Source organism: Chaetodon auriga, chromosome 17 (assembly GCF_051107435.1).
Source record: "Chaetodon auriga isolate fChaAug3 chromosome 17, fChaAug3.hap1, whole genome shotgun sequence".
In the NCBI taxonomy this organism is placed as follows: domain Eukaryota; kingdom Metazoa; phylum Chordata; class Actinopteri; order Chaetodontiformes; family Chaetodontidae; genus Chaetodon; species Chaetodon auriga.
The window spans coordinates 12,450,579-12,478,289 of NC_135090.1; the positions used below are offsets into that span (position 1 = coordinate 12,450,579).

Here is a 27,711-nt window from a genome sequence, read left to right on the forward strand (position 1 = left end):
TATCACTCTGCAGACGACATTTTTGCGCCGGATTCTGCAGTTTTGTGTTGGCGGTAACTTTTCACCATGGAGTTCAACTACTGTGAATGCCAGGTGGGTGAACGCGTCGACCTCGGTGCTCCGCGCCTACTTACTTAAAAAAAACAAAAAAACAACACGAGTAAGATATTGACTACTCGGCATTTGGGTGGCCTTCGTGTATATGCTTCTCCGTCGAGGTTTATCTGTAGTTTTCAGCTTTAAATCTGTTTTATGGATTGTAACTGCGCAACCAAGTGTGGAAAAGGCGCACAGAGAGGTTGATCAGCACACTTGCCCACTTCCGACGCTGCCTAGCCTGCTACATCAGCTCGGCAGATAACAGCAGTTAACAGTCAGTAACTCAGCAGTTAACAGTTTCCCCAAGGTAAAGAATGAAGCAGCTTTCATCCTTTCCAAGCTTTACTCAGGGTGCACTGTAAAACTAGACAGATAAAAGAATACATATCTGAGTATTTCATTCAGTTACAGACGTTGTATTAGAACAATATTGTTATTGGCTATTTTAAACACATAGCAACAAGTGCGCTAGCTTATGGCTAACGTATATCCGAAATTCCATTACGATGCTAGCGGTTAGCATATAAGATCAAAAAACACATTTCGAACGAACTTGAAATCATTAACAACGGATTTCATCACTAGTATTAATATTCAATGTAAAGATAACTGTATAACTGTATAAGTCCGCACTCATAGGCAAACGTGTTTTCTGGCCAACTAAAATCAAAAGAGAAAAAATAAGTGAAAGTTTACCATGTATCATCAAAGCTACGGTAAGACTAATAGTCCAAAATAAACATTGTGTTAGTAGTCACCACTGAAGGTCTCCCCAGGTAAACATCAGAACATCACAGTTATCCTTCATCTCAGTGGATTTGTGCAGTCATTTTGTTGCTGAAATTTGGAGTTTGGAAGACACAGAGGTTGCCAGGTAAAAGGGATTTGATAGGTTACAGTATCGCGGATAAAATAATTACCAGAGTCATGACCTTAATTACAAAGAAAAAAAAAGCATTTTTTTATGCACATCATGTTAAATCCAGTCTAGTTTTCAAATATAGGCCTAAACTGCAAACACCAACATTTTACACCATGGACAGTCTGTAAAATAGTGTAGTGGGACTTTGAGTTAAAGGCAAAAACACTAGAACTATACTGAGAAACAATGGAAAATGTGTTTAAATTCGATTCATATGTGAGTTGAGTGAGTCTGAGTGATCACAGCCCATAAGTTTGTATCATGCAAAATCAGACTATAAAGACAAATTGACCAAAGCTGAAGACAGCAAGCAGGGTAGTTGGCATCTGCCACAGTTAGGTCAGAAAAATCCCCTAAAAGCCAGAAGATAAACCTAACGCTGGAACAGCTGGTTCAAACTGGATCTTAAAAGAATGGGTTGTGGTCTGTCAGGAATGGGAGGAACTCGAAGAAGGAGCCTTCTGGTGGAGAATGAAATAGAGACTTCTGCCGGCCGACAAGGTTTTTATTTTCTTAGCAAAGAAAAGGTCATCACATGAGCGGTAAAATGAAGAAAACACCCCAGCATGGGAAGAGGTAAACATTCATACCTGAGGAACGCCCCCTACCCGAGGGTGTGTTTTCACACCCTCTGGTCTGCTGTGGGTATTGGTGCCGACCCCCCAGGGGGTGGTCCACACTGGAGGCATCCTGCAGGATTTTGTATGTAGGTGCTAAGAGGTCTAGACATCACAGTTTAAAACACAAAATGACCTGATATCCTGGTGAGAAAATGGGAGGTGAGGTATGTCAAGTAGATGAAGTACAAGGAACTGAAGTTACAGTCACACCTTCTAGAGTATATGAAGAGCTGTAGGTCTTCATACTTCTACAGGTCTTCATACTGAGAGGGAGAGTGTTTTGCGCAGGACCCTTGAACCTTTTGTGAAGACACCAATAATTGATCCAGAAGTGTTTTTGAACTGCATGTTGGACACCGCTAACTAAACACTTCTTGCCCAAAGGCATGCAGTGGTGAGCCAACAAGAGGCAGATTGAAAAATTGCCAGAGTCAGAACAGCATCGTCTTGAGTACAGTTCAAAAATACTGGAACCAACGATTCCTGTAATGTTTCTCAGTTATGCCCATTTTCCCTAATTATGCAGCTGTCTTCACAACCTTGTCCTCATAACAATTAAAATGAATTTCAGGTGTAAAATTGGTGGAGTGCAAATGGGTACAGATCTCTGATAAAAGTTCACATTTATCTTCTTGGGCTTAAGACAGCCCCGTACAGAAGTTGGACTTACGTGACCGAATGTAATTGGCCAGTTACCAAGAAATAATAAAACAATTCTAATGCATTAATTCTATATCAAGAGTATTAATCATGATACTGGGAAATGAACCTATTTTATTTCAACTTCATCACTCAATTGATCACAATTCTACAATGATTATAAAAACCAGGAAAACTATAAGTATCACGCCTCTACGTGTATGCAAAAACTATATGTAAAAATGTGTTAAACATTAGCAAGTAGCATGTGTATACAGGGGCTCAGGAATACAAACATCGGCCTCCTTTGTCTTCCATATCGGGCTCTGCTTCAGTCTCCTCCTCTCTGGGCTCAGAGAGGGAGACCAGAGGAATCGTCTGACCAGGATGAATTGATAAGGAGGTGGTGGAGGAAATTTATCATTAATAGCTGTAGTGATACACTTTAGACAGAGGTGCCTGGTGCATGGTATGCAGCAACAACCACATAGGGGGAAAATAGTCACTGCTAATTTAGTGTAATTAGTGTCTTGCATTTGCCAAACATTCTATCAAGCCGTGTCCGTCACAATATAATTTAAGCATTTTCGATTGGTTCTTTGTGTCGAGTGGAGTGTAGTTGCATTTCCTTATTAGTTTCTGCTACACAGTCATGATCTTGTTTGGTGTCCATCTGTAGGGCCATTTTAGCTCCTGCTCTAATGAAATGAATGTGAGGTTTGTTAAGCAGCTGTTGGAGGCCTTTGAGTCCATGTGCCGATAGTGTGAATGCTTTGGAGTCAAGAAATGTTCACGGTGATGTGAGATGTTTTTTTTTTTTTTTTTTTGTACTCCTTTCCCTATAGCTGCTACATGTCTGACACATGCGGGGTGTCCTATTTCCAAATTTTCTAACTTAGAGCTATAGTACATCAACACTTATTAAACTGAAGGGTTCACTTTCCTGTCTGTTGTGCTCCTACTCTCCCCCTCTCGAAAAAGAACAGCATTTACAAAACTGTTCTTTTCATCAACATCCAAATGAAAAGGCTGAGCAGTTTTAATGTCAGTGAAAGCTTTATCATTTGATGTTTTGGCCAGGTGTGTTATCTTTGGCTCAGTACATTGTGCCTCTGGAGGAGTCAAGGTCTTAACTGGCATTGGATGTTTTGGTTGTGCAGAGGACTGTATGTGAACAGAGTGTCTGACTTCTCCTAAAAAGCACTGACAATTTATCAGAAATGTTTCTGCCCTTTTTTACTCCTCTTTCTCTGCCTTTCCTCTCTGCAATCTGCCTGCCTCCTGCAGCTTCGCTTCCTGTTGCTAGCTTAAAAAAATAAAAAACATACTGAAATTGCTCGGGTTTGGTGGAGCGCTTTCACATCCTCCAAACATTCACCTTATTTGCATTTCCCTAGTCCAATCTACTAATCTATCCATTCTTTTCTCTTCTTCCTCTTTCGGAGCTTTCTTCTGCCATCTAGCCACTGTTTCAAATAATGCCGACCCCAAGGAGCCGGGTTTACAGTCCTTCCTCTTATCAAAAGGGCCGGCAGCATCATAAAACATCCAACCAAGCCTGCTCACTGTGTCGCTTCCACACTGAGATGACCAGGCTCAGGAACAATGATGCAATGCACGAGCACTTCTAACGTCTCTGTCGCACAGTAACTGAGAATGCAAACTGCCGCTTTGGGTTTGTGGTCGTGCTCTTGGTATTGCTTGGTCTGTCGGAAATGTGGTAGACTCCACCTGTCAGACGATTTCATGACTCCTAGAACTGACTGCTATCTGCTGCATCATCTGCTCTGAATGTGAATCTGTCCAATACTTTGGTCCATTTTGAATGAGGACTGGAACAAGATTTTATTCTATTTCTGTGTTGCTGATGCACCTTTTCTCTTTTTTTTTTCTTTTTTTTTTCCTTCCTACTTTTAGGTCTGCCTCTTCAGATTTGACGGGATATCTGATTTCAAGAGACATGTGCGCTCAAGGGCACATCAGAAGGTGGGCATTAGACTTTGTGTACACAGAGTGTTTGCTGGAACAGGCACAAAATTCTCACCCAGAGTCGTGGACCAACCAAAATTAAAAGAGGGGTTTGGGCAATTAAGCAACTTTCCTGTTGACTACTGGGAACCCTTCATCAGGAGATGGCGTATGCAGGGGCACTTCAGAGTTTCCATTTCATCTAAACTACATGTTTTGGCCTGTTAAATGTGAAAGGACATGAACACATGCAGAACCTGCAAACCCCACATGCAAAGGTGCCGAGGCAGAGCATCGATCCTGTCGTGGAAATTTTCTGGAAGCACTCCAATACACATCAAATAATGCACAAACACAGTGACGGTTCAAAGTTAAAAAGATTATCATTGTAGCTACAGCCATGGTTCATGTTGTGGAGAGAGGTGACACTGACGACGCGGTGCAGCAGAGGCAGCCAGAGCAGGATTTTATTCAGTGAACACAAACAGATGTTCAACAACAGAACCTATCCTGTTCCATGTTTGTTTATAAAATTTTGTAGACATGCTGTATACGCGCACACACACACACACGGGGCTTCTGTGAAGACGTGACCAACACCCACTCATTTTGGAAGAATGTCAATCCAACGACATTTCATCATTCTGCAACCAAGATGGTAGCTCAGTATGACAATGGCTCACATTAGCTCATGTTCCTTACATGGTGCCGGTGCAAAAGTATCAGGTCATAATGACTTGAACTTCCACAGGATACAGAACACTTCCTAGATTTAGCAGTGCGTGTTGCATAAACACATTCTACCACATTCACAGATCATGTGTTTTCTGGCTTGGGCCTCTTTTGCAAATTCCTGTGACATGGAGAATAGAATAAGAGGATATCCTGAGTAGTCAAAGGACAGCTAATGGGCTGAAGTCCACAACCCCTGGACCTTTTTGTCAGATGGTAGAATTGACCAGCTGATTGCAAAATGCAATGGTGTGTCGATGGATACCTGAAGGTATTTATCAGTTCTGCGTTTGACTAATTTGGTGCAGTGTTCCAGTGAACTGTAATCCTCCATCATGAGACAGTCCCTGTTTTTCTGTTGTTGCATTTCTTATTCTCGGCATTAATAAACCACTTCTGCGTGTTTCCTCTGTTCTTTGCCAACAGAAAATGGAAGAAGTCTTCCAGAAAGGTAACGCCTTTTTTTTTTTTTTTTTTAACCTTCCCTGTTCGTTTTATGTCTTATGTTTCCTGCATGAGGAAACATCTGTTATTCACATTCTATGTCCAGTTCACTAATCTTTGTTCTTTGTTTCTTACCTGTTTAGATAAGTTCAGTGAACATGGTAAGCATGCTTCGTCTCCTTCTCCTTATGTGCCTGCATGAGAACAAACCAAATAGGGCTCACGGATTTTCAAATAAAAAACTTCTTCTAGCAGTCAAACAAGGGGATGTGAAGGCATCAGTATGCTTCAAAGGAAGAGCTTGTTGGATTGTCTGTTTGAAGCAGACCTTTAGCTTATTGTTAAGACTGCAACGGTTCAAACCAATAACATTGCACAGAGTTATTAACAAATGTGAATATCACTCTTATTTTCACGTTAAAATTTGTGTGAGTCCAGCTGTTTGTTTGAACTTTTAGATTGAAGTAAAGTGGGCCATCTTAAATCACTCAAATGGTTTTTCTCTCATTATGTTTGCTCCACAGGCTTCTTTCCTGAAATTATTGTGATGGATCCGAAAACCAAAAAAGACATAAAACATCCTGTCGTAGGTTAGCAAAATGTCTTTTAATGCAAATGCTGTGCAGTATCCATTTATTGTGTGTGATATGGTTGAAGCTCTGGGAAAAGCTTGTAAGTGGACCTTCAGTTTGGTGTGTGTTTTTATGTAGGAATATTTCCAATGTGTGTAACACCTGTAATAGACACATTTGCCTTACAGAGTTTCAGGTTGTAGATTTTGCTGTGAGAGTTTCACTGTCATAATGTCATCACTCGTTACAGTACTGCTGAACATGTAAAAGATAATGATCTATTTTAAATGTTCTTCTTCCAGGCTTGAATCTGCTGACACTGTGTTTCAGTCCAGAGACAACCACCTTTTTTTACCTGTGCCACATCTGTGAGGAAATCTGTCCACCGCACAGACTTCTGTGCCACCTCTTCTCAAGTGACCACTGCAGCAACTACTTTGTAAGTGCCGAACAACATAGAAATCAGCCAATGTTTACAATTTTCGAAGCACAATTTCATTCGTGTTTTTGTGTTTTAGAGCTACACGGACCCCAATGTTCTGAGGTTCTCCTGGCTCCCCGGCATGAATATGGGAGTCACTCTGAGGGCTGAGCTCACAAGGGAATCAAATGAATGCAGGCCCAGACATCTACAGGTTTGTAGTCCTGGAATCATAAACGTAAACATGTATTGAAAAGTTAAATTAAACCTTTTCTATTAACAGTGGATCGTGTAACTACTTGTTTGTAAAAGGTGTCGCTCATAGTGAAAACCCCCAAGAACTATCACCCACGCTGGTAACTGGTGAACATAGTGGAGCATTTAGCAGCTTATGAACCAGATTTTTCCTTCAGGAGTTGGTGAAGACCAAACCAGAGCTTAAAGGAGACGTAGTACAGGATTTGGATTCATCAGGATGCCACAAATGAATGCTCACGTCATTGTCTGTATCTGCTGTATGTCTAAAAAGGCAACTGGTAGCCTTGTGCTCGAAACGTCCCCGCAATGAAAATCCTTTAAACGGGAACTGCTTGGTGTTTGGATCAATCTGCTTCAACTGTGTTATGTGTTTTCATCACATTTTCTCTTTACAGGTGTTGGATTTGCCTGAAAATCTGTTGAAAAAGCTTGAAAACAGTACCTACTCTGAAGGTAAATTATGTGTTTTCTCTATGTAATATTTGTTCATGAATCTTTTGAAATTGTATGTTAATGAAAATGATCTAATCCTCCTCCACAGTGATGCAGACTCTCACCGAAAATGAAAAGCTTCTGAAGCTACTTGAAGGTGTGTGCACATTTTCAATATTCAGTCACAGAGTTCAGTCTTGCCCTTGTTTCTACTGCTTGTATTATTTTTAATATACATCTGTGTTTAATTACTCTTTCTTATCGCCCTTCATTGTTTTCTTAATCTTTTCTTTTTTACACTAGCTGGCATGCCAAAGAGGACGATGATACAAACGTACCGGAGAGACAGCAACCGGAAACATCCACTTCTTGGTAAGTACATTTTAGCTAAAATAACCTGATGCCATTTTTTTCATTTTAATTAATTAAAGCAGTGTGGATTGACCCACACCCTCTTTGTTTGTCACCAGAGGGGCTGGGGGGGATATGAGGAAGGGGGTGTGTTTAGTCTTAAAGGATATGCTTGTGTAAGGAAAAAGTATTAAAGTAAAGTATTCAGACAGGATACCAACACTATCCACGTGAACCATGTGCTTTCGTAGGGCCCATGTGATTTCCGTGATGCAGAAAACATAGACAACGTTACAGAATTTGATAATAAAAACGGAATCAACTGTAAAAAGTGGAATATCGCATATTTACAATTTGTCATTGTCTTGCAGGAATGCAGCATATTATTGAATGCATTTGTGTTGGACCAGCTGAGAGGAGATACTACCTCTGCACGCTCTGCAACCTAACTTTGACCCCCCACATGATCATCAAACATGTCCTGAGCTTTGACCACATCTTTTGTTACTTTGTAAGTAGCAGTAAGAGAATATTCCTTTCTGAAATTTCTCCAGCAGGAGACAAAGACTGCTTCAGCCTCTTGTGCTCGTGAGAAAGGAAACGAAAATATGAGGTTACTTCAGCTTGGCTCAGTAGATTAAAGTTTGTCTAGCTCATTGACATTGGTTTGCTTATGGAATTAACGCCTCTGAGGCATCTCATCCGCAAGCCACCAGCTTTAGGAGTTTGCAAAGGTGCAAAAATTGTTCTTGCCAATGTAAAACCCTGCGGTCTGGGTTACCTCCAAGAGGAACAAAGACCCCGAGCAGCAGAAAGCAGTTGCTTATCTACAGTTTTCTGCTGAAATGTTTGGGGTTTCCAACACTCAGCACCTCTTTGTTTTATTATTAAGTAAACAGTTCGACTCTACTCAGCATTCGCTACATTATCTGCCCTAAATTTGATCATCTTTGTTCAGCTGTCACTTTGAAATCAGTAGTTTGTCTTCACATCACATCTTTCACACCTCACGTTGGTTTTAATCTGCAGAGAGCGTGGCACCCCTCGACCTTGATGTCAAAGCAATGCTACCAGCATTACACCGACTCCTTTGTCTCCACGATGCTTCATTTTGCAAAGCAGACAGAGGAAATTCACGGCACTGCAAACACTCATATGAAGGTAATAAATTCAACAAAATCTCTGCTGCAGGTTTCCAACATTGATTCTTTTGTTCACACTAATTTGAAAAAGTATGATTTTTGTTACAGCAAGTGAGACTGGAGCCTGCCAAATTCACATCAGTTAATTTCACTTGTTATGCAGAAGGTTAGTGTTTCTTTTTCGTGCCTCAGTTTCCAAAAAAGTTGGGACACTGTGTAAAACACAAATAAAACAGAATGTGATAATTAGCTAATCTTTTTGACACATACTCAATTGAAAACAGTACAAAGACAATGTATTTTAATGTTTTACCTCATTAGTTTCATTGATTTTTGTAATATCTGCTTATTCTGAATTGGATGTGGCAACACATTTCAAACAATTTGGGACAGGAGCAACAAAAGACTGGGAAAGTTGTGGAATGCTCCAAAAGCACCTGTTCGAAACAGGTTAATTGGTAACAGGTGACTGTGTATAATGATTGGGTATGAAAGGGACAACCTTGTAAAGCTCAGCTGTGCACAGGCGAGGATGACAGTTCCTTTGCAAAGTGTGTTTGTTTTCCTTTGAGCGACGTTTTACTCACTGAGCCTTTGGTTGTAGCTTTGAAGGAACTGGAGTCCATCACAAAGGAAAACATGAAGAGCAGCTTGATTACGAGTGTCAAACCAGGGAACAAACTGGGTATGTATTACTTGAGTGTAAACGAGTAGGAGTTTGACCAGTGGGTAACTAATCTGTTACACTGGCTGCTGTGTAAAACGCCTGTTGGCCCTCGTTATTAACATTTCCTCTACTGTCTTTTTTTACAACATGGAATTATTTTAATATTGTAACTCATTACTCCTTTGTTTTTTCTTTGTAGAGCGTCATGCTGTGTCAGCATTACTGTACAAACTCCACTGTCAGGTGATACATTACAAATATCACAATTTGGGATTTCCCTCTCAAAGCCTGCAGAGTATTGTGTCGTTTAACACAGTGAGCTGTGTTTCACCCTTGTGTCTCCTTTGTGGCAGGACTGCAATATGAGCTTCAACACTGCATCACAGTATTCTAAACATCTGTCGGGGTTCAAACACAAACAGGTTCATCAACATTTTCATATCTTCCGGCAGAAAAGTCTAAAAGGATTTGTGATTATAAAAATGACCCTTACATAAGATCTGTCTGTCTTCCCCAGATGTTGAGGAAATTCTTTGGCAAAGGTACCGGCACTTTTCACTTGTTTCTCATGTTATTAGATATTGTTAAAGCTCATTTAAATAAGACATAATTACTTTTCCTCTTTCTTACAGATGCAGGAGCTAATGGTGATGACCAAAGAGGTGCGCTTTGCTCACTTTGTTGAAAACAATACAGAGAAAAGCTGATATAATTATATATGATATATATGTTTTATATCCTAGGTTTACTTCACACAGTGACCTTTGCATTTGAACATTACTCAAGAATACAGCATTTTTGACATTTTCTTTACAATGATTGATGAATGGATTGATGGTGTCGTAATTTCCAAACAAAGTTCATCATGGAACATCGTAGGTTTTTTCTGTTTTGGGCACAAAGGTTGAGCTGATTTTAACATCTGCTATAATTTAAGAAAACTTGCATTTGATTTGGCTATTTATTCTGCTCTTTCTCTTAATCCTCTTTCTTTAAACGTTAGGATGCACAGTCAATCTGGGCTTATACAGATACCACAAAGAGACACTGAAGCAAAATCAACCAGCTATTGGTGAGCTCACTTATCACTTATCACTTGTTATCATTGTGTTTTTGTAAAGTCTTAAACAGAAAAATATGAAACGTGTTGTTTATTGTGTGTGTTTAGGTGTATCCCTGGTTGTGGCTTGTGTCAGCTCTCAGGTTCAGCGGGACCCTATTTATGTGTGCTTCGCTTGTCGGGACTGTTTCTGTGAGTCTGGTCTCAGACAACACTTCGCCTCTAGAAAGCATCTCATACGCACGTTGGTGAGCTCTTGTTTCAGTTATTTCCCTATGTGGTTTGTATCTGCACTAGAGCGGCACCAGGGCAGCTGTGTGTTGGCGTCAGCAGCACTGTTAATGTGTGTGTGTGTGTGTGTGTGTGTGTGAGAATAGCGAACAACGTGCCTTTTCCGGTTTTGACCTTTGCCTGCCTCTCAGCAGCATTTAGCATGAATAAATTCATTGAACTGTGTCCAGTCTGCCCCCAGTGTCTGTATTGGGGCCGTACCGTCTCTGTTCCTGTTTACCAGCGTGCACAAATGTCACATGAGCAATCTGTTTTTGTCGTTACATTACAGAGACAGATTTATAAAGTCTCTTGTGGGAATCCAGAAATCCAAAAACTGACTCAAAGAAAAAAAATAAACCGTTTGTCACACCGTCTGTTTCAGATTCCGCTCAGAAACACAGCATTATACAGCAGACTCTTACTGGATATACCTTGGTTCATAATACCAGCATTTGTCTTAAATTCTTAGCTTTACCTGAATCCTTGGCGGCTCCCCTTTGCCTGGGAGAAAGATCTGGATGTGGAAGTCTTGAGGTCGATGGCATGGGAAGAGGAGAAGGAAAGAGGACCAAACCAGATGAAGCTAAAGGTAAAATGCCAATTCAGTGTGTTCTCACTTCAGGTATTCACATCTGTGCAGAATGTGCAAAAATAATTGTACCGGATTCATAGCATACAATCTGAAATTGAGTCTAAGAAGGCCAATACTAACAGTACCACAGTGATTGTCACAGTGCATTCAGTCTCTTACCTGCTGCCATTTCCTTGCCATCTGCTCACCTGCTCAGCCAGTACTTTTCCACTCTCACTCCCCTTTCCAGCCACGCCCTCTTGCCCACTCACCTGATTCTCATTACCAATCAGCCCAGTATTTAAGCTGCTCTGCCACACTCACTCTTCACTAGATTGGTCTTCGCTCTCATGGAAGACTCTCTAGCATTTACCTTTGGACTGATCTCTTATTACTGAACCTGCCTGCCCTTGACCCTTAACATCAATCTTGCCGCATCTTGTGCTTGGAGAGACAGTAGTTCCGCATGGGACACTGATCTGTACTACGGCTTATCTGTCTCTGTGAAAACGACTTCTGCGTACTGGTGGTACTGCAATTGGGTCTTAAACCAACCAGTTACGGTAGTGCTAGTAAAGGGAATAGAATACACTCATTTTGTGTGTAATAAAAATGGTTTTTCCTCTCTCAGGTGCTTGATGTCCCATACTGCATATTTTGGGAACTCATCCCTTGTTACCCAGAAGGTAGGAATTGGTCTTAATTAAAGTGATGTAAATTATTCAGAGATGGCTGGGGAGAGAAACTCACTGTATCTTTCCTCTCTGCATTTAGATCTGCGTTTTAGACAGAACAGTGAAGTGGCACTTTCATGAAGTGCCACTAATTAATACACTGAAGTTTCAGTCTTTCTTTACGTCAGTACATTTCCTCACATAGCTATTTTTTTATGAAGTCAAAATTGTGTGCACCTGGTGCACTGGAAGAACATTAAAATCCAAAAATGAGACATGAAGCAGTTTCAAATACTTTTGTCTCTTGATTTTGTCTGCAGTGATGGCGACCCTTGAACTACACCACACTCTGTTAAAGCGTGAAGGCAAGTCATAAAATGATTTCTTCTTAAATAAGATGAAATATTTGAAGTGATTACTTTAATCTGGTCTATGGATTTTTGTCTGTTTTTTTCTTTTTTTAATATATATCTGCGCAGTTCCACGGTGTGAAACAAACAGCAAACTTCAACAAAACGAGAGATTTCCTCTGCTCGGTGAGTCCCGCAGGAGAGAGAGATTTCCAGAAATGAGAAATACACTATGGATGTTTTTTTTACTTTTTTATACCTCATCACTGCAGGTCAACAGTTCATGGTCATGCATGATGCGTATTCCACAAGGCATCAGTCTACAAAAGTGGCATTTCTGTGTTTGCTCTGTGGAAGGAGTTTGTCAGACATGGAATGTTACGCTCATGTGTTCAGTCTGGAACATGTCACAGCATTTCTCGTGAGTATGTTTACTCAACACTTCTCACTGCAAAAAAGAAATCCAATACACTGATTTGAAATGACATAAAATGCACAAAGCACTGTTTGCAAGTTGTTTCATTTTTGTAAGGTAGAACTACACTCAGTGATACCTACAATAACAGTAGGAGCTCCTGATTGTGCTGTACATTTATGAATTTAGACTTTTTTGGGGCATTAACAGCAGTCATTTATACATTTCTAACCAGTTACTCTTTTCATTTTTGTACTGTATGTACAGCTAATATAGTACAAAGTGATGACTAATTTGAGTTTTGTTTATATAACTCATTAATTCCTTCAGATTTGGGAAAAAAAAACAAATCTTAGAATATGGAGACTTTCTATTTGTAAAATTGATTCTTTTTATTTTTTTATGTATTTGTGTGTGTGTGTGTGTGTGTATATATATATATTTTATTTTTTTTTTTTTTCACATTTCAAGACTTATTTTGACTCAATCAGTGTCTGAAGGTAACAAAATCAATACGGATATGTGTATGTTAGCCTGATGGCAAGGTAAATTCCCTTCTTCAGTAAGATGTAAGGAAAATCAAAAGTAGTTACAACTGTTTGTCTCAGGTGAGTCCAAAATCATCATCAGTTTGGGCAATTATCACATCTTGTGTCTTGTAGCTAATGTTAACTACAGCTGCACTGTAGAAGCTAGCTTGCTAAGATAAGTTAGCTTGCAGTGCTAAAATGATTAGCTGAGTCAAATAATTGACAGAAAATTACTTGGTAACAATTGTGTCCTGAATTTCTAAGCTGTTTATTTAGCAAAAATAAGTGTTGGTCTGTCCAGTGTCTCAAATGTGAGGTTTGGCAGCCTTTTTTTATTATTATTATTATTTTTTTCCAGTTGTAGCCGTTATAACAGTTGTACATGTAACACCAACATTAACATTAATTTTGATCTGTTTGCTGGACAAGCAAATCTTAAATCACTCTGGGTGCTAGAACATTATGACAGACATTTATGCTTTTTTGGACATTATCTACGTAGACTAAATGACAAATTAATGGTTAAATAATTGATGTATAATAATCATATCACTTGTTGGCTAACACTGCAGCTCTAATCACACTAGCTAGTTAGCTAGACAAGCTACTAGCCAACTAAGCTAACTCTAGCCAAATCCTATGAGCTTTAATGGCAGTTTAAAGGACAATTGCATTTTCCTTTGGATGATAATTTGCAACATGGCAAATACATTTTGCTTATATCAAGTGCTATCTTATGAATTAGAGCTTCTATGTATGGTCAATTTTTGTTTGCTAACATTAGCTAGCTAGTTCATTCATATGGCATTTTCTTACTGTTGGAAATACTGTTGTTGCTAGAGAAGGACAAGAGGACAGGTATTTTCACAGATGGTGAATTAGACATAAACTGAAATGTCTATAAATATTGTAAACTTAAGTATTTTTTTGTCCCATGTTTGATTTTCTGGTAGGCTTTTGTGTGTTGCTGATGGTCTGTAAAACAAACTGTTCAAAAATGTCTGTAGATGTGTAGACATTAGTCAAAAAACTGTTTACTAGACTAAACGTGTGTGTGGGTTTTTTTTTTTTTTTTTTTGTGTAGGACCGTTTCCACCCAGGCTCGCTGAATTCAACCACTGATGCACAGACCTTGTTGGACTTGGCCAAACAAGCAGCACGTATTCACCCCGTATTTCATGTACAGGTATTGTATACAGAACACTGAACTTCTGTACTGTTCATGCAGCAGGTCTACCAACTTCTCAATTTAGTTTGGTGTGAGATTTGATATCAGTGCATTTAGAGCGGGCAGACAAACCTACTGCAGGAGATCATGTTTCAGATTGATGGACACAGAGCTTCTGTTAGGCCCGATACTTTTGTTGGAAGCCCAAGAACAAGACAGGAGAAATCATCAGTTTACAGATGTAAAGTATATTCAGGTCACGGGTGAAGCAAGGCAGCGCTGGGCTCGAAGTGACAGAGTTCTCACAGGATCTCAGTCAGAGCGACCCCAGACTTCCGGATGTATACACACTTTATCTTCTCGGGCTGGGACTTGCCCCGTTACAGAGGTTGGACTTAAATGCGATCTCTCATCGGCCAGTTATCTCTGATGTGAACGGGCCAACCAAAGTTCACGTGAACTAACTGAAATATAATACAAAAGATGTGTGTGTGTTGGTTTCAAGGCGTGTATCTAATGAGACAGACCTAACCTTGACAGATAAGAGAGGATTCTGTGGGCGCATCTGGTGTCCGTCTTATCGAGTAGAATGCCACAGTGTTCAACCTAAGGAGAATGATTTGCAGGTTCACTCTTTTTTTTTTTTTTTTTCTTTTTTCCCCTCCTGTGTTGCTCCACCTCCAGTCAAGCTGTTTTGCTTACAATATGTTTCTACATTTTCTGTCTTCAAAGGAAATAAAGTTGGACAAGCCCCTCTGGGAGCCATACTCCTACAACAAAGGTGAGTATTTGTATTGCAATGAATGTTCCACATTGGACCCTGTAACCAAATCGGTTTCTTGACTATTCTTACACTATTTTGTTCCAGCAAAATTCATCCTGGGATCTGCAAAGAAGAGAGCTGGGGAAGGACAGCTTGAACCGATAATTAAGCCTAAAATGAAGCTGGGTAAGTCGAGCCAAATGGATTTTTTTTTTTTTTTTTTTTTTTAATGACTGAGGCTTGGGTTCCTGTGTTAGGACTTTCTTTTGCTCCCTGTTTGGATACTTGATAAGATATTTCAGATAATTATAATCAAATGCATTTGTAATGCCCTGAATGTTTTTCAGTCCCCAGAGAATCTTTGAAAGACGTGGACAAGGGCCTTGTGAGAGACAGCAGTCAGGGAAACAGCCAGATGATGGAGGGGTCTGAGAAAAAGAGTGATCAAAAATGTACAGAAAATAATGAGACAACCCTGAAAATGATTTCAGCAGAAGTTAGTGCTGAAGTCACCAATACGCCCCGTGAAGAAAGTAAAGACAATGTTGAAAAGATGGATTGCAAGGAGTCTCCTGCACCAAGCGAAAAAGAATCAGAGAGGATCTCAGAGGAGATAAAGAATGCAGGTAGTGAGACATGCCAGGTGAAAATGGAGAAGATGGAAGAGCCTGCAGTGAGAAACCCAAGTGGGGAGACCCGAGAAAGCTGTCAGAGCGAGACGAGAGAAGAGAGGAGCGAAACTAGCAAAGACATCCTGACACAGGAACAAAAGCAGCTGACCACCGCAGACAAGGGAGACAGTGGCAAACCAAATCATGAGACTGCAAAGGATAAAGGTATGTAAACGCCATATTTAAGTTTGTGGAGGATTTTTCTCCTGTTCTGTGAAAATAGCTCAGTCAGTGGCTGTCTGCGATTGTCTTACAGATTCCTCCAATGTGAACCACCAACAAGCATTGTGGCAGTATGTCAAGAGGAGGAGTCGAGAGCCTTTGATTGGTCAGTGCCTTTTTTTTTTTCTTTCTTGGAGACAGCTATGTTAGTACAGCTTTCATATTAATTGTTGTGTTGCTGGTTTAACATGCGTTTTCATGATGGAAGGTCAGAGAGGAAATGAGAAAAAGATGCACTAATATATATACAGACCAATATATCTTCTAGGCTTTGGTGCACTTTTTGAATGCTGTTGTGATCGGCATGACCCCATCTACCTCTGTGAGTGCTGCTCCCTGATGATCCCAGAGAGGGACGTCATCAGCCACGTTACTGGAGCTTATCACCAGAAACTGTATCTGGGGGTGAGTAGAGATAAGGATGCCACATAGTTTTTTCCACACTGTATACATACACAACAGATGTTTTGTAATCGTAATGCCTTCTTTTATGTTCGTTTCTGACATTAGAAGTTCCAGAAACTCACACTTCCACCAGAGCAGCAGCTGAGGGAGAACATTCGACATTTGGCGACTTTGTTTGAACAAGAGAACGGATATGGAGAGGCTCAGGTTTGGTCCTGTTTCTTGTCCTTGTGGACATGGTTATAACTTCATATACTGAGATAAAAAATCAACCCGTTTTCCTTTGATCAGTCCTGGATAATGTTGGAGAAAAGAACAAGGCAAAATAACTGAGAGAACTCAGTAATACATTTGACTGATTCTTTATGTCTGGACTCCAGGTTGTTGATCTGGATGAAGAGACTTACAATAACATCTTAAAACAAAACTTCAAATCAGGTAAGGTTACACTTTTCCTTAATTTTGGGTCCTTTTGCTCGTACTGGTGTAGGGGAATTAGGTTATTAAACCTTTGTCTTTAATGTTTGCACTTGTTAATATAGAAAGGAGCACCAACCCTTATCAGATCAGAAGGATTTTATTTATTCTTTTATGCTTATTTAATAATGATTAATGAATTAATGGTAGATCAGTCTCATCATCTGAAGCGTAAGGTCTTGATACGCGCCAATAGGTTGGAAAAAGACAAACGACAAACAAAAAAAAATGAAGTTACAAGAAGACTGAAAGAAGAACCAAACGAAACGAAGACAAAACGTAAAAAAAAAACAGACTTTGAAACCTGGATATAAATGCTTATGAGAATTAAGATCATAGTTTTGTCATTTTACAAGCTAAAAACATTGATACCATACAAATTATGAGTTTAGTGCTTTGGGAACATCTAAAGTTGAATCAAACATATAGTTTGCATTATCCTGATGTGGTAGAAAAGAAAGCACACAGACACACAGCACAGTTTGCTCCAGGAATGTCTGATTTACAGCTTGTCAGTGTTATCAGATTCTTGAGACCTGTTAACAGTCAATCCTGACTGTTTTAACATCTTTATCTGGTGTGGAGCTGGAAGGGAGGATTAGCTTCTCCATGAAAGCAGTTTAAATGATAACCAACCCTTTGTAGTTCAAATGTCTTTTCTCCCCAGCTCTCCTGAAGGAATGTGGGGGGTTAGCTGAAGGTCTCTACACTAGTTTTGGTTGAAGTTTGGTGTGAGAAACGAGCGAGTCTGAACTTATATTGTGCGGTATTTCTTTATTTTTCCATCGTCTACACAGCCATGCAGACAGTAAAGGCACTCCAGGCTCAGGACGGTTGCCGTGAACTCCCGTGGACCTCAGCTCCGTCTGCTGTTCTGCCTGTGGACACCTCAGTCACCCTTCAGTCACCTCAACGTGAGGTCTGTTCTTTCTCAGATGACCACCAGGTCAGTCAGTCAGATGGGCTAAATTGTTTTCTGCTGCTTTCATTTGTCATAAGGGCGACCCAGGTTTTCCTTCACATGCGTCTTTTGTCACTGCAGTTCTAACTTGAGGGATTTCTGGCATGTTATATCTCACACGTTGACTATGGGTCAGGGCTCAGAAGGGCTTGGTTCTTGCTTTCTTTCTCTTCACCTGTGACCATTTGGTCAAGAAGACATCTGTTTTAGAATTTATTGGTATCTTTCATGTATTATTGGATAGTAATTTGACTTGCTGGGATTGTATTAAAATTACTGCATTACCTCATTTAACTGTAATTATGAGAGATTAAATATGAAATTGGGAGTAGAGATACGAAGTCACCTGAGAACCAACTCATGGTACGTCATGAAAAATAAGTCTCACCAAAGTAACATAACACAATTGATGGACAGTGATGTTTTGTTGTGTAGTGTGGTGTATTGAAACCGAAGTTCCAAGCCACATGGACCAAAAATCAAAGTTTCAACCGTGTTCAACTGTTCAGAAAAAACCTTCTTGTGTTCAGTTAAAATCAGCAGAAGTCAGAAAGTCTGGAAGCAACGACTTTAATGTCGACAGAAAAGGAGAACAGGTTTGAGGGCACACGAGATGCACTAGAAGTGTTCTGGCTTGAGATGATCTGGGCGTTGTCTTTTTATTTAGTTCTTTTACCATGCCCCTGGGGCGTCCTCTTACGTATTGTCCAATAGTTATGTTTTGATACTCCATTAGGTAATCTTTTGGTAGCTGATCTGCCTGGTTTTCACTTTTTTCTTCCTTATCCTTAATGCTGACTCGGCATAAGGCGAGTCAGCCAGCCAAAGGAGTTTTATGAACTCTAGACACCATAATGTCTTAGCAAAGGAATAATCAAGCATAATAAAGAGTAATAAGAACATAATACAGAGTAGTATTGTCATTAAGTGCACTGTAGGATTATATCAAAACCATGGTGAGATTATAAGAATAATCAGTTCATTGGTAGTTATAGTAAAACACACCATTTGCAAAAGAATACATGCTTAAAGGCCTTTGTTTAGACAGTAAGGTTATATGAGGTAACCAGAGTTCAGTGCACCACACAGAGAAGCAGCTGCCAAGACAGCTGCCAAGACACCTGCCTATGAGTCATGGGAAGTCCCAGAAAGCCCCTGATAAGAGTGCTGATAAGGATGCTCTATGAGCCTAGTTGATTTCATGATTTCTCCATTTCTCTATTTCTACTACAGTGTCACACTCAGCAAATCAGCTACTATTGGTTACAGTGTTTCTCCCCAGTCGTCACATATGTGTTAGAAAAAATGATACTACAGCTCTTTGAAAAGTGAGCAGTCTATTAATATACCTATTTCATTTCAAAGGTGGTGGATATGGAGGTGGTTGATGACTCTGAAGACTCTGAGGCACAGCCATCTTCAGTAACTGCAGCCGCGTCTGTAATAACGGAAACCAACTCTAACACCCACATGACTGTTTCTCGAAGCCATGAAGACGCATCAAGTCTACATGTGTCTGCAAGCGGGACAAACACAACCTGCTTGGAGCCTGACTCTACAGGAAATGAAGTGAAAGCTGAAATCATCCCAAACACAACTGTGGCACCATTAAAAATTGCTTCAGATTCTGCTGTGACCACCTCCACCGTGTCCATGACGGTCATCTCCAAACGTCCAGTCGAGTCTTCCAGGTCTAATTCAGATGCCAGCAAATCACCAGCACCCGTCTCTACTGCCTGCAGATCTGTAGTAACTACCTCCAGTGCCACTGCAACCACCACCATCACCACCAGACAGACTGCAGCTAGTGGTAGTTCCAGCACAACCTCCAGAAATTCTGAAACTGCACCCCAAACTACACGTGCGTCTAAGGCTATGGTGACAGCTGTTAATGCTGACACTGTACTTAAAAAGAATTTGGTGGGGCCAAATGCTGATGTGGCAGCAAATGTTGAGAAAAGTAATGCACCTGCAGCTTCCCACCTGACGGCGCTCAAGTCTAAAAACAGGAGTCTACCCACAGAGCGGTCACATACCTCCAGAAGTAAGACAAAGCCAAGTAAAAGTCCTCCTAAAGTTGGTAAGTGTTTATATTGGAACCATCACCCAGCGAGCTTTTATGAGTCGGCCTCTTTTTGATTTAAGTCAGAGACCTGCATTGTTGTCTTTACAGGCGTAAGCCAGCTGATTGTGGTGTCTTGTGGGAAAAAGCAGCAAGTCTTCTGTCAGCTGTGTTCAGTCAAATTGAAACACTCCAGTCACGTTTTAGATTTCAGACACCAGTACAACTATGTGGTGCGTATGTGAGAAGTCTTGTTGTAGAAAATGTAGGAAGCTTGTAAAGCAGGGCTGTGTTACATATGCTTACTGCATGCTTATAATGTTCTCACAAGAAAATGAGGTTCCCTGAGTGGACTGCCAAGCCATCTGAGTTGAAGCGCAAATTGAAAAAGATGGTGGGCCAACTGGCTGCTGTTGAGAAAGATGTCGTATCAGGGTTAACCCAGGTGAGCAGCTCGAGCCTCTGCACGTTCAAAATGACCCAGAATTGACAGTTTGTGTGTGATTGTTAATCTGCTTTCATGGTGATACACCAGGTACAAAAATTCACTCAAGTAAGACATGTGGAAGCTGATATATCAAATACCAGATGACAGTATTTCAGATATTTATTCTACCTTCATTCTGTGCAAGCGAGAGTCATCATCTTCTAAATGTCTCACTGAGTAGCCTGTGTGGTTTTCAATTCCCATTGGATGTCTTTCTCATAGAAAAAGAAACTGAACAGTGATGAGTACAAAAAGCTGGCTGCTCTTCCGGTGCACAAAGGTAAAGATGTTGTAGTATAATTTTTCTAACAAAGATATGTGATGTGCAGAAGAAATGTCATGTTTTGGTGCTTTATGATTGTCACGTGTTGTATTGGATAAAGGAAGTAGATTAGTACGATGTAGAAGGAAATGGGTTAATGAGGATGAAATGGCTGTTATGAACTTTGTCCATGTAACCTCACTGTGACCGTGATGAAACCCTAAGTGCACTTGCATAAACCTATTATTTTTAAAGAAAATATCATAAGCAACAGCCAAGACATAATGGTGTCTGGAACTAGTAATAACTTAGGCAAAACTGGAAAACAAGACCAAGGAAGGAAAATACTGGCGTAATCTGTCTAAAGGAGATTATTAAATAATAAGAGGACATACCTCAAGGATGTCCTTGTAATCAGGGAACATCTGGAACAGGAAATGTAATTAGACACAAGAAAAGTCATCTGCTAATATATGTTGGGAAATTACCTAATGGTGTAATAAGTTAAGACAATGTTTAGGGGAAGGACAATAGGCTCAGATAAGTACAGTCCCAACTATATAAAAGCAAAATTGCTACAATGTGCTAATAACCCACCATAAATGTCTTTCTACATGACTGACCAAGCTGAGCAGGAGCAGCCCCTCTGCTGTCTGTTGAGCTGTTCAGCAGTGAAAGCAGTGGGGCCAGAGGCAAAACAGCCTTTAGGAAAGAAAGCGATATTGGCATGACAGAATCTAAGTATTTTATGGAAAGAAAACTATAGCGATAAGCTGTGCTTTAGCTACGAAATGTACTGAAAATGGAATGGCGTTTTTCTAAATTGTAAAGAGACGATGTTGAGAAATTGTTTGAATGTAAAATTTAAGCATAGAAGAAAATCACAAATCATCAAGTGGTATTAATATCATAAACATGTTTCTGAGCACTCTGAAATACTTAATGTTCTCAGTGTCCCGTCGTCCGAGGGTTATAACCTTTTCTGCTTGTCCTTATTTGGAAATCATGAGTATTTGACAGCAGTGTACCTTGACATACTTTATCAAGTTATTTTGTTTTTGTAAGGTTTGATATATTTATTTCAAGTCAACACTGACTCAGTTATGAACTGTTAATGGGGAATAGACAGCCACAGTTCACTTTTTATAAGTCTACCATGTATAATGTTGCATTAAATGAAACATGGAATGATAAATGATCAACTTTGCAGGAAAATTGCTGACAATGGAGATTTTTATTCTTTTTCAGTGCAGTTTATTGTTTCAGTCTTAATTCCCTCTTTTTTTTTTCCAGCTCTAGAAAGACTGAAAGCAATGATGAGACCGGAAGACTCGCAGGTCTCCTCTTCCACATCCGACACTGCAGTTTTGAGACCGCCAGCTGCCTCTGCTAGTCCATGTGAAGCTTCGAGGCCAGATGATGGTAAATTCATGTGTCTGTTCTAAGCACCAACTTTGCAATACATTTGAACTTTAGATATGTATTCTGAAAATTCATGCTTTTTAATATATTGCTGTCCATCATGCAGAAACTGAATCCATCTCAAAAGAGGAAGGAAATCCTGCTGCGGGTCAGTCGGACAGAGCCCAGAGCTTGAAGAGCCCAGAGCCAGAAGCTCATGAACTGATTTCAGACCAGCTTCAGCCATGTCTGAACTTAATTGAAAATGAACCAGAGCCCATGGCTACTTCTACGCTTCAAGACACAGCAGGCATGTCTGTGTGTCATTACACATTCACCAACAGAAAAACATTTCAACACAACTGCTAATACTAGATAGTCTTTGTACTGTTTAGTCAGTGTTTAAGTGGAGACATTTGAGTCTGATGTGGAGTCCCAGTCGACGGTTGACGTCACACCTGCAGTTCAGATTCCTGGTTCTTTCCCTTTCAGCTGTTGTGCTTGTAACATGCTATTTTGGCCACTACTCAAATGATGGCTCTGGCCGTGTCTTTCTTTTGTCTCCTCCTCCTGCATCATCACTTATTTACACAAGTCCACCACCTCCCTCTCCCTCTCTCCCTACCTCCCAGCAGTCACAATGGAGATACCCGAGGCTTGTGTAGATCCTCTTTCCAGTGCTTCAGAATCTGAAGGCGGATTTGCCCAAATTCCAGATGAACGCCAAGAGACTGCTGAGACAAGACAGCAACAAGAGAGGAGTGACCCAGAGTTACAGGACACACAGAAGGTGCTGGAATGCACTCAGAAAACATCAACTGTACATTTCTTCCAGCCAGACCCCCTCCCTGCTGCTGCTTCAGTGAAGCCAGAGCAGAACCAGTCAAGACCCAGCCAGAAAGCAGGTCATGTTTCAGGATTCAGTGCAGGACCTGGGCAGCACAGTGCATCACAGGCACTTTCAAGGATTTCAGTAGGTACGTGTTAAGCATTTATGAGTCTGTGGTGGTTATTGCCATTGAATACACTGATTTGATTTCTTTTTTTATGGCCATCATAGGGAAAATAACTCGGGGTCACAGTTGTTTGTACACTTACTTGACTGTGAGTGGACTTGACAATGAACAAGTTATAGGTGGGTGTGTCCAACTTACACAGCAAACCGTTTCCATTCCAGTATTTCATGCCGTTTCACAAAAGCACACAGTATGTTAAAGATGGTGCATCCTCATCAGGTCTGGGCTCGGTGTGGGAGTGTAGATCGCCGAAACAGAGCACGTTCTTCTTGTGTGAGAGCTGCAGGGAGACGCTCCACCCCGGTGACGTCTGTCAGCACATGGTCAGCGTTCCGCACCAGCTCAACTACGTGGTGAGAGGCGTCTCAATAATGCATTTAAAACCTCTAAACAACAAAAGCAAATTAAATATTTGCTCCCACATGTTTTTTTTTTTGTTTGTTTTATGATGTGATATGCATGTCTTTCAGCGGACGCAGCGCCCCGAGTGGTACAAGTCGTTCTGGCTGGAGGACCTGCTCCAAAATATGAAACTGGAAATCTTAAAGGACGTTGCTGGGATGTTGTCAAAGCAGGAGCGTTACGAAAAGATAGATGCAAAGGTAACATATGTATCATGCATGTTATCTCATGTCCTTGGGGCACTTTGGGTAATGATGTATTTAAACATACTTGACATACATGGCATGATTTTGTCAAAACACAAGTTACAATACAAAGTGGAAATACATTATGTTCTTGTGTGTGTTCTTTCTCAAAGGTTATACTGCTGAGAGAGGACTTGTATAAACATATTCAGACAGCTCCATTCAGTGAAGGTAGCAGTAAGCTTATTATACAATGATCTACAGAAGTTATGGTCAATGGGAGCATTCAGTAATTATGTAGTCTCAACTGTGCTGTTTGCTTTTAGCTTTAAAATTGGTGCAAAACATCGAGAGAGAGCCGAAACTGAGCTGTCTACCCATCAGTGCTCTCCAACAAAAGGGTGAGTCAGCCCAGTCACAGGCTAATTTTTTTTTCCCTCATTCTTATACACAGCTTAAGTAAAGTGACTCATACATGCAGAATATGGGTATGAGGGATGGGTTTTTGCTTTGTGCTTGTTGCACAGACCAGCAGCCTGAGCAGAGTCAAGAGGAATCTCCTCCCACAGCAGAGCAGTCAACACAAGCACCTGAGAGAGACCAGAGAGGTGATAATGGTATGACAATTAGCATATTTACAATAATTAAGTTTTTTCCTCAGGTTGAGGTACACTCGGTTAATAAACTTGCTTGAATGTTATTATTAATTCTAATTCAGAAAAAGTGGCCCAGAATTCCAAGCAGTGATAAGTCTGTGGCAAAAAAATTATTTCAGTAGAATTGTCTTAGGCTCCAAGACCTACAACTGCAATTCAAAACCATTTGAAACTAAAATGACTTGTGCATGACTGAGACATGTGAAATGCTGCTTCACTTTGCACATCTGACACCACTGGAAATCATTTCCAAATTGTGGCTCATCACTTCCTCTCTCTAAGGTGTAATAAATTTAAGCTTTCCTTCTTGTGCTCTCTCCTTCCCTCCCCTCTGTGTCTAATAGAAGCAGTACAAGAAACAGAAAAACATCATTTTGAAGAGACTACGATGGCTGGAGATTTGCTTGGGGTCAAACAAGAAAGAGTCCTGAGTCCTCTGGATGTGACCAGTGTCTCCTCAAAGGCTGACTCTGTTGTCTTTCCATGTCCTGGTGCTGACACACGTCAGAAACCACAAGAGAGCTACAGTAGCCCTTCTATGCAACCAGAACTCAGACCACTGGACAGTCAGAGGTGTGTCATCGAGTCGCACTCCGAATCCCCGTCTTCCTCAGTTGTTAGTCCTGAAGCCAGTCAAACCCTGTCTGTTTCTCCCAGAGATAAATGCCTTCCAATCAGGAAAAGGCCAGCTGTCACATCTCTTGAAGCACCGGTCAGACCTGCCACCAATAAGTGCCAGCTCGAGGATCCTTTGCCAGCCAAACGCACATGTGGCTCACTGCAACCTATCAGTCAGTGCAGCACTGAATCAGCCTCTGAGTCCACTCCTGTTTGCCGTGGTGCAGCCCCCAACCTCCTGTCTCTTCAGGACAAGGATCCGGGGACCAGGATCTGTCAAATGAGAGAAATTAATTATGGACCGCACACAGATTTAATAGGCTTAATAGCTACTCTGAGAGAGAAGAGGGCTGAGGTAAAAACGTCAGCAAACATGTCAGCACTGTATGATGCTAACACCACCTGTGCTGACAATTCATCTGAATATGGTGTGGAAAGAAGCCGCTGTCCAATGTATGCACAGACTGGGTCTAAAATGCCAACAAAACGAACAAGATGGCATTCAAAGCAGAAGGTGGTTAATGATACAGTGAAAAAAAACTCATCAGAAGGGACATTTTCAACAGCAGCTCCTGTGGTCTCAGGCTTTGACAATCAACTCACCACCTCTAGTGCCGGCTCTGCCAACCACTCATCTCCTGAGGGCTATTTAGCGACTGAAGCCAAGGCGGTTGGTACCATGTTGCGGTCTGCCAGCACTGCTGACCCTGGTGACCCACAACACCAGAGAAGTGTCATTGTTGAGCACATGGTTGGAACTGTGCGCCAGGTCAAGCCTCGTCCCTTCCAATGGGTAGCCATGAACCATTGCCCAGGTCAGATACCAAAGCCACAAGGTCACACAGAGGCTGACAGCACTGGGGATTTTCGAATTCCCATTAGCACCATCGTAACTACCAGGCCAGACCCACTAAGCAGCAATTTGGGTGGTTATAATCAACAGAACCGCACTGAGATGAACACAAGCAATCAGGTCGCTTGCAGTTTCTTCACAGTTCAAACAGGTTATTGTCCTCCCGGTGCTGTTACCGGTTACACAACACCAAACAATCCTCTTGTATACACTGGACGTTTACACCAAAACGAAGGGTACACTACAAGGCTGTCCTATCCAAGCCAGTTTTCTGCCCAAAACGGTTTGCAGGAAGCAAACCGTTTTGGGCACAGCTTAGTAACTCCAATGCCCTCAGCACAGGCGCACCTGGAAATGCAGCAGCAGTTAATAACACAGCCGCAGCAATACTCCACATGGTCAAGTGCTGCTATAGGTGACAACAGGACCAATGCCTACGCTGTTCCATTGACCACTTCAGCCAACAGTTCGCAATTGTTTATTAACCTGAACGACTATAGAACCAACAGAATCACTCGACATAATTACACAGGACACCCCTCAGTTTACCTCAGCCCTGAAATCACATCCCAGACGCCTGCACACTCTTTTACTGTAGCACCTACTATGATCAATAACACTCTTCCAGTTCCCCATGATGCAACCAGGTAAACCATGTCAATAACAAGATCAGTTTACAGTGGCATGGTAAGTAATTTCTGCAGTACATCCAGTTGATATTACTCTCTTTGTTTCTAGTAGCCATAGTTAACTTAGACATGGCTTTCATATTTCATCTTTATCAGTAAGATGGTATACAGGATATTAAGCACTGCATTACACTCACCATCCCAAATGAGATGGAAGTGATTTAATGTGAGAATATAAGGGAACGCTTCTGAGCAGTTAATACACATTGACATTATCCTTTACCCCGTCACATCACTGGGGTGTACCAACTGGATGTGCCACAGGCCAGCATTTGGTAACTGACCTTGTAGATGTACAAGCTTTTTTTTTTCTTTTTTCTTTTTTTTTTTTTGTAACAGAGGGTTCCTGTTATGTTTGATATTTTTCCCACTTAATTTGTGTTAACGTTTTTGCACCTTGAAAATAATCAATGTTAGGTCCTTGTTTGTTTGTAGCCACAGTTAGGAAGATGTTTCAAGTCCTAAAACTTCCTTTTTAAAAAAAGCTGACTTGTTTTGTCTGTTTGAGTAGCAACAACTTCAGAATGTGTTTTAAATATGAAGGCTGAGTTTTGAGCCACAATACTAAGCTACTGTAGCTGGTTTAAGTTTTTAACATCTTTGTATTGGTTTTGTATTCATTGTTGGTTAATTTTGATAAAATTCACGTGTATTTGTTTTCTGAAATTGTCTCTTCCTTTTGGCTCACAGAATTGGTCCCAGAATGCACCGGGGCTTTTGCAGTAGATGGAATGTTGATTATGATATAATGGAAAAACCGTTTGAGCAGGATGGGGTTATAGAGCCGGGCACCACGTTGGATGTGCAGAATTGTTGCATGTTCCTCTGAGATAAACTAGGCGAAATGTGCCACAGACGGTCTCTGACTGCCACTTTCCTATGGCAGAGTAATGTGTAACTTCCCAGTTCCTCATTTGGCTGGAATGTGAAAGTACTTGTTCTGGTTTAAAATTAGATCAGACAGAAACTGATTGAGAGGCCTTTTTCTTGGCAGAAAGCTCCTTTTAATAAAAGCAAATACTTCTGTCAAGAAGGTTGGCCTTGACCTTCAGAGCACACCCTGAACTGAGTCTTGTTCCTCCCACACCAACCGAGTGACTCTGAAGCACGATTAATTGACTCAGTTCATGTTGACACTCTCTACTGTAGTAGGGAAGGTTGAGTTCTTATCTATGAAGATGAGGGCTTGTCAGGTGAAAATTTTGGAAATAGATGACCTCATCATTACTTTACAGCCCTTAATCTCAGTTGTAATCACAGGAAAGCTTGAATG

At 40.9% G+C, this 27,711-nt stretch overlaps 1 protein-coding gene across 1 annotated transcript; it reads left to right on the forward strand.

Annotated features, from left to right (window-relative positions):
* The first annotated feature begins 24 nt into the window (after positions 1-24).
* Positions 25-27,536, forward strand: LOC143335276 (uncharacterized). The gene is made up of 48 exons (XM_076754566.1): positions 25-93; positions 4,198-4,266; positions 5,407-5,431; positions 5,568-5,585; positions 5,949-6,014; positions 6,299-6,435; positions 6,515-6,631; positions 7,071-7,128; positions 7,217-7,264; positions 7,411-7,479; positions 7,830-7,969; positions 8,488-8,619; positions 8,709-8,766; positions 9,205-9,285; positions 9,467-9,510; positions 9,621-9,689; positions 9,785-9,809; positions 9,900-9,929; positions 10,271-10,339; positions 10,436-10,575; positions 11,070-11,189; positions 11,803-11,857; positions 12,166-12,210; positions 12,325-12,381; positions 12,468-12,616; positions 14,225-14,326; positions 15,041-15,089; positions 15,177-15,257; positions 15,419-15,907; positions 15,999-16,070; positions 16,233-16,369; positions 16,475-16,576; positions 16,750-16,807; positions 17,644-17,792; positions 19,173-19,887; positions 19,981-20,102; positions 20,201-20,314; positions 20,579-20,636; positions 21,912-22,040; positions 22,147-22,329; positions 22,652-22,996; positions 23,080-23,154; positions 23,255-23,388; positions 23,506-23,637; positions 23,796-23,853; positions 23,949-24,023; positions 24,150-24,239; positions 24,623-27,536. Exons 1-48 carry the CDS (start codon positions 67-69, stop codon positions 26,398-26,400), a joined length of 7,095 nt encoding a protein of 2,364 aa, XP_076610681.1. The 5' UTR covers positions 25-66; the 3' UTR covers positions 26,401-27,536.
* Positions 27,537-27,711: the final 175 nt, after the last annotated feature.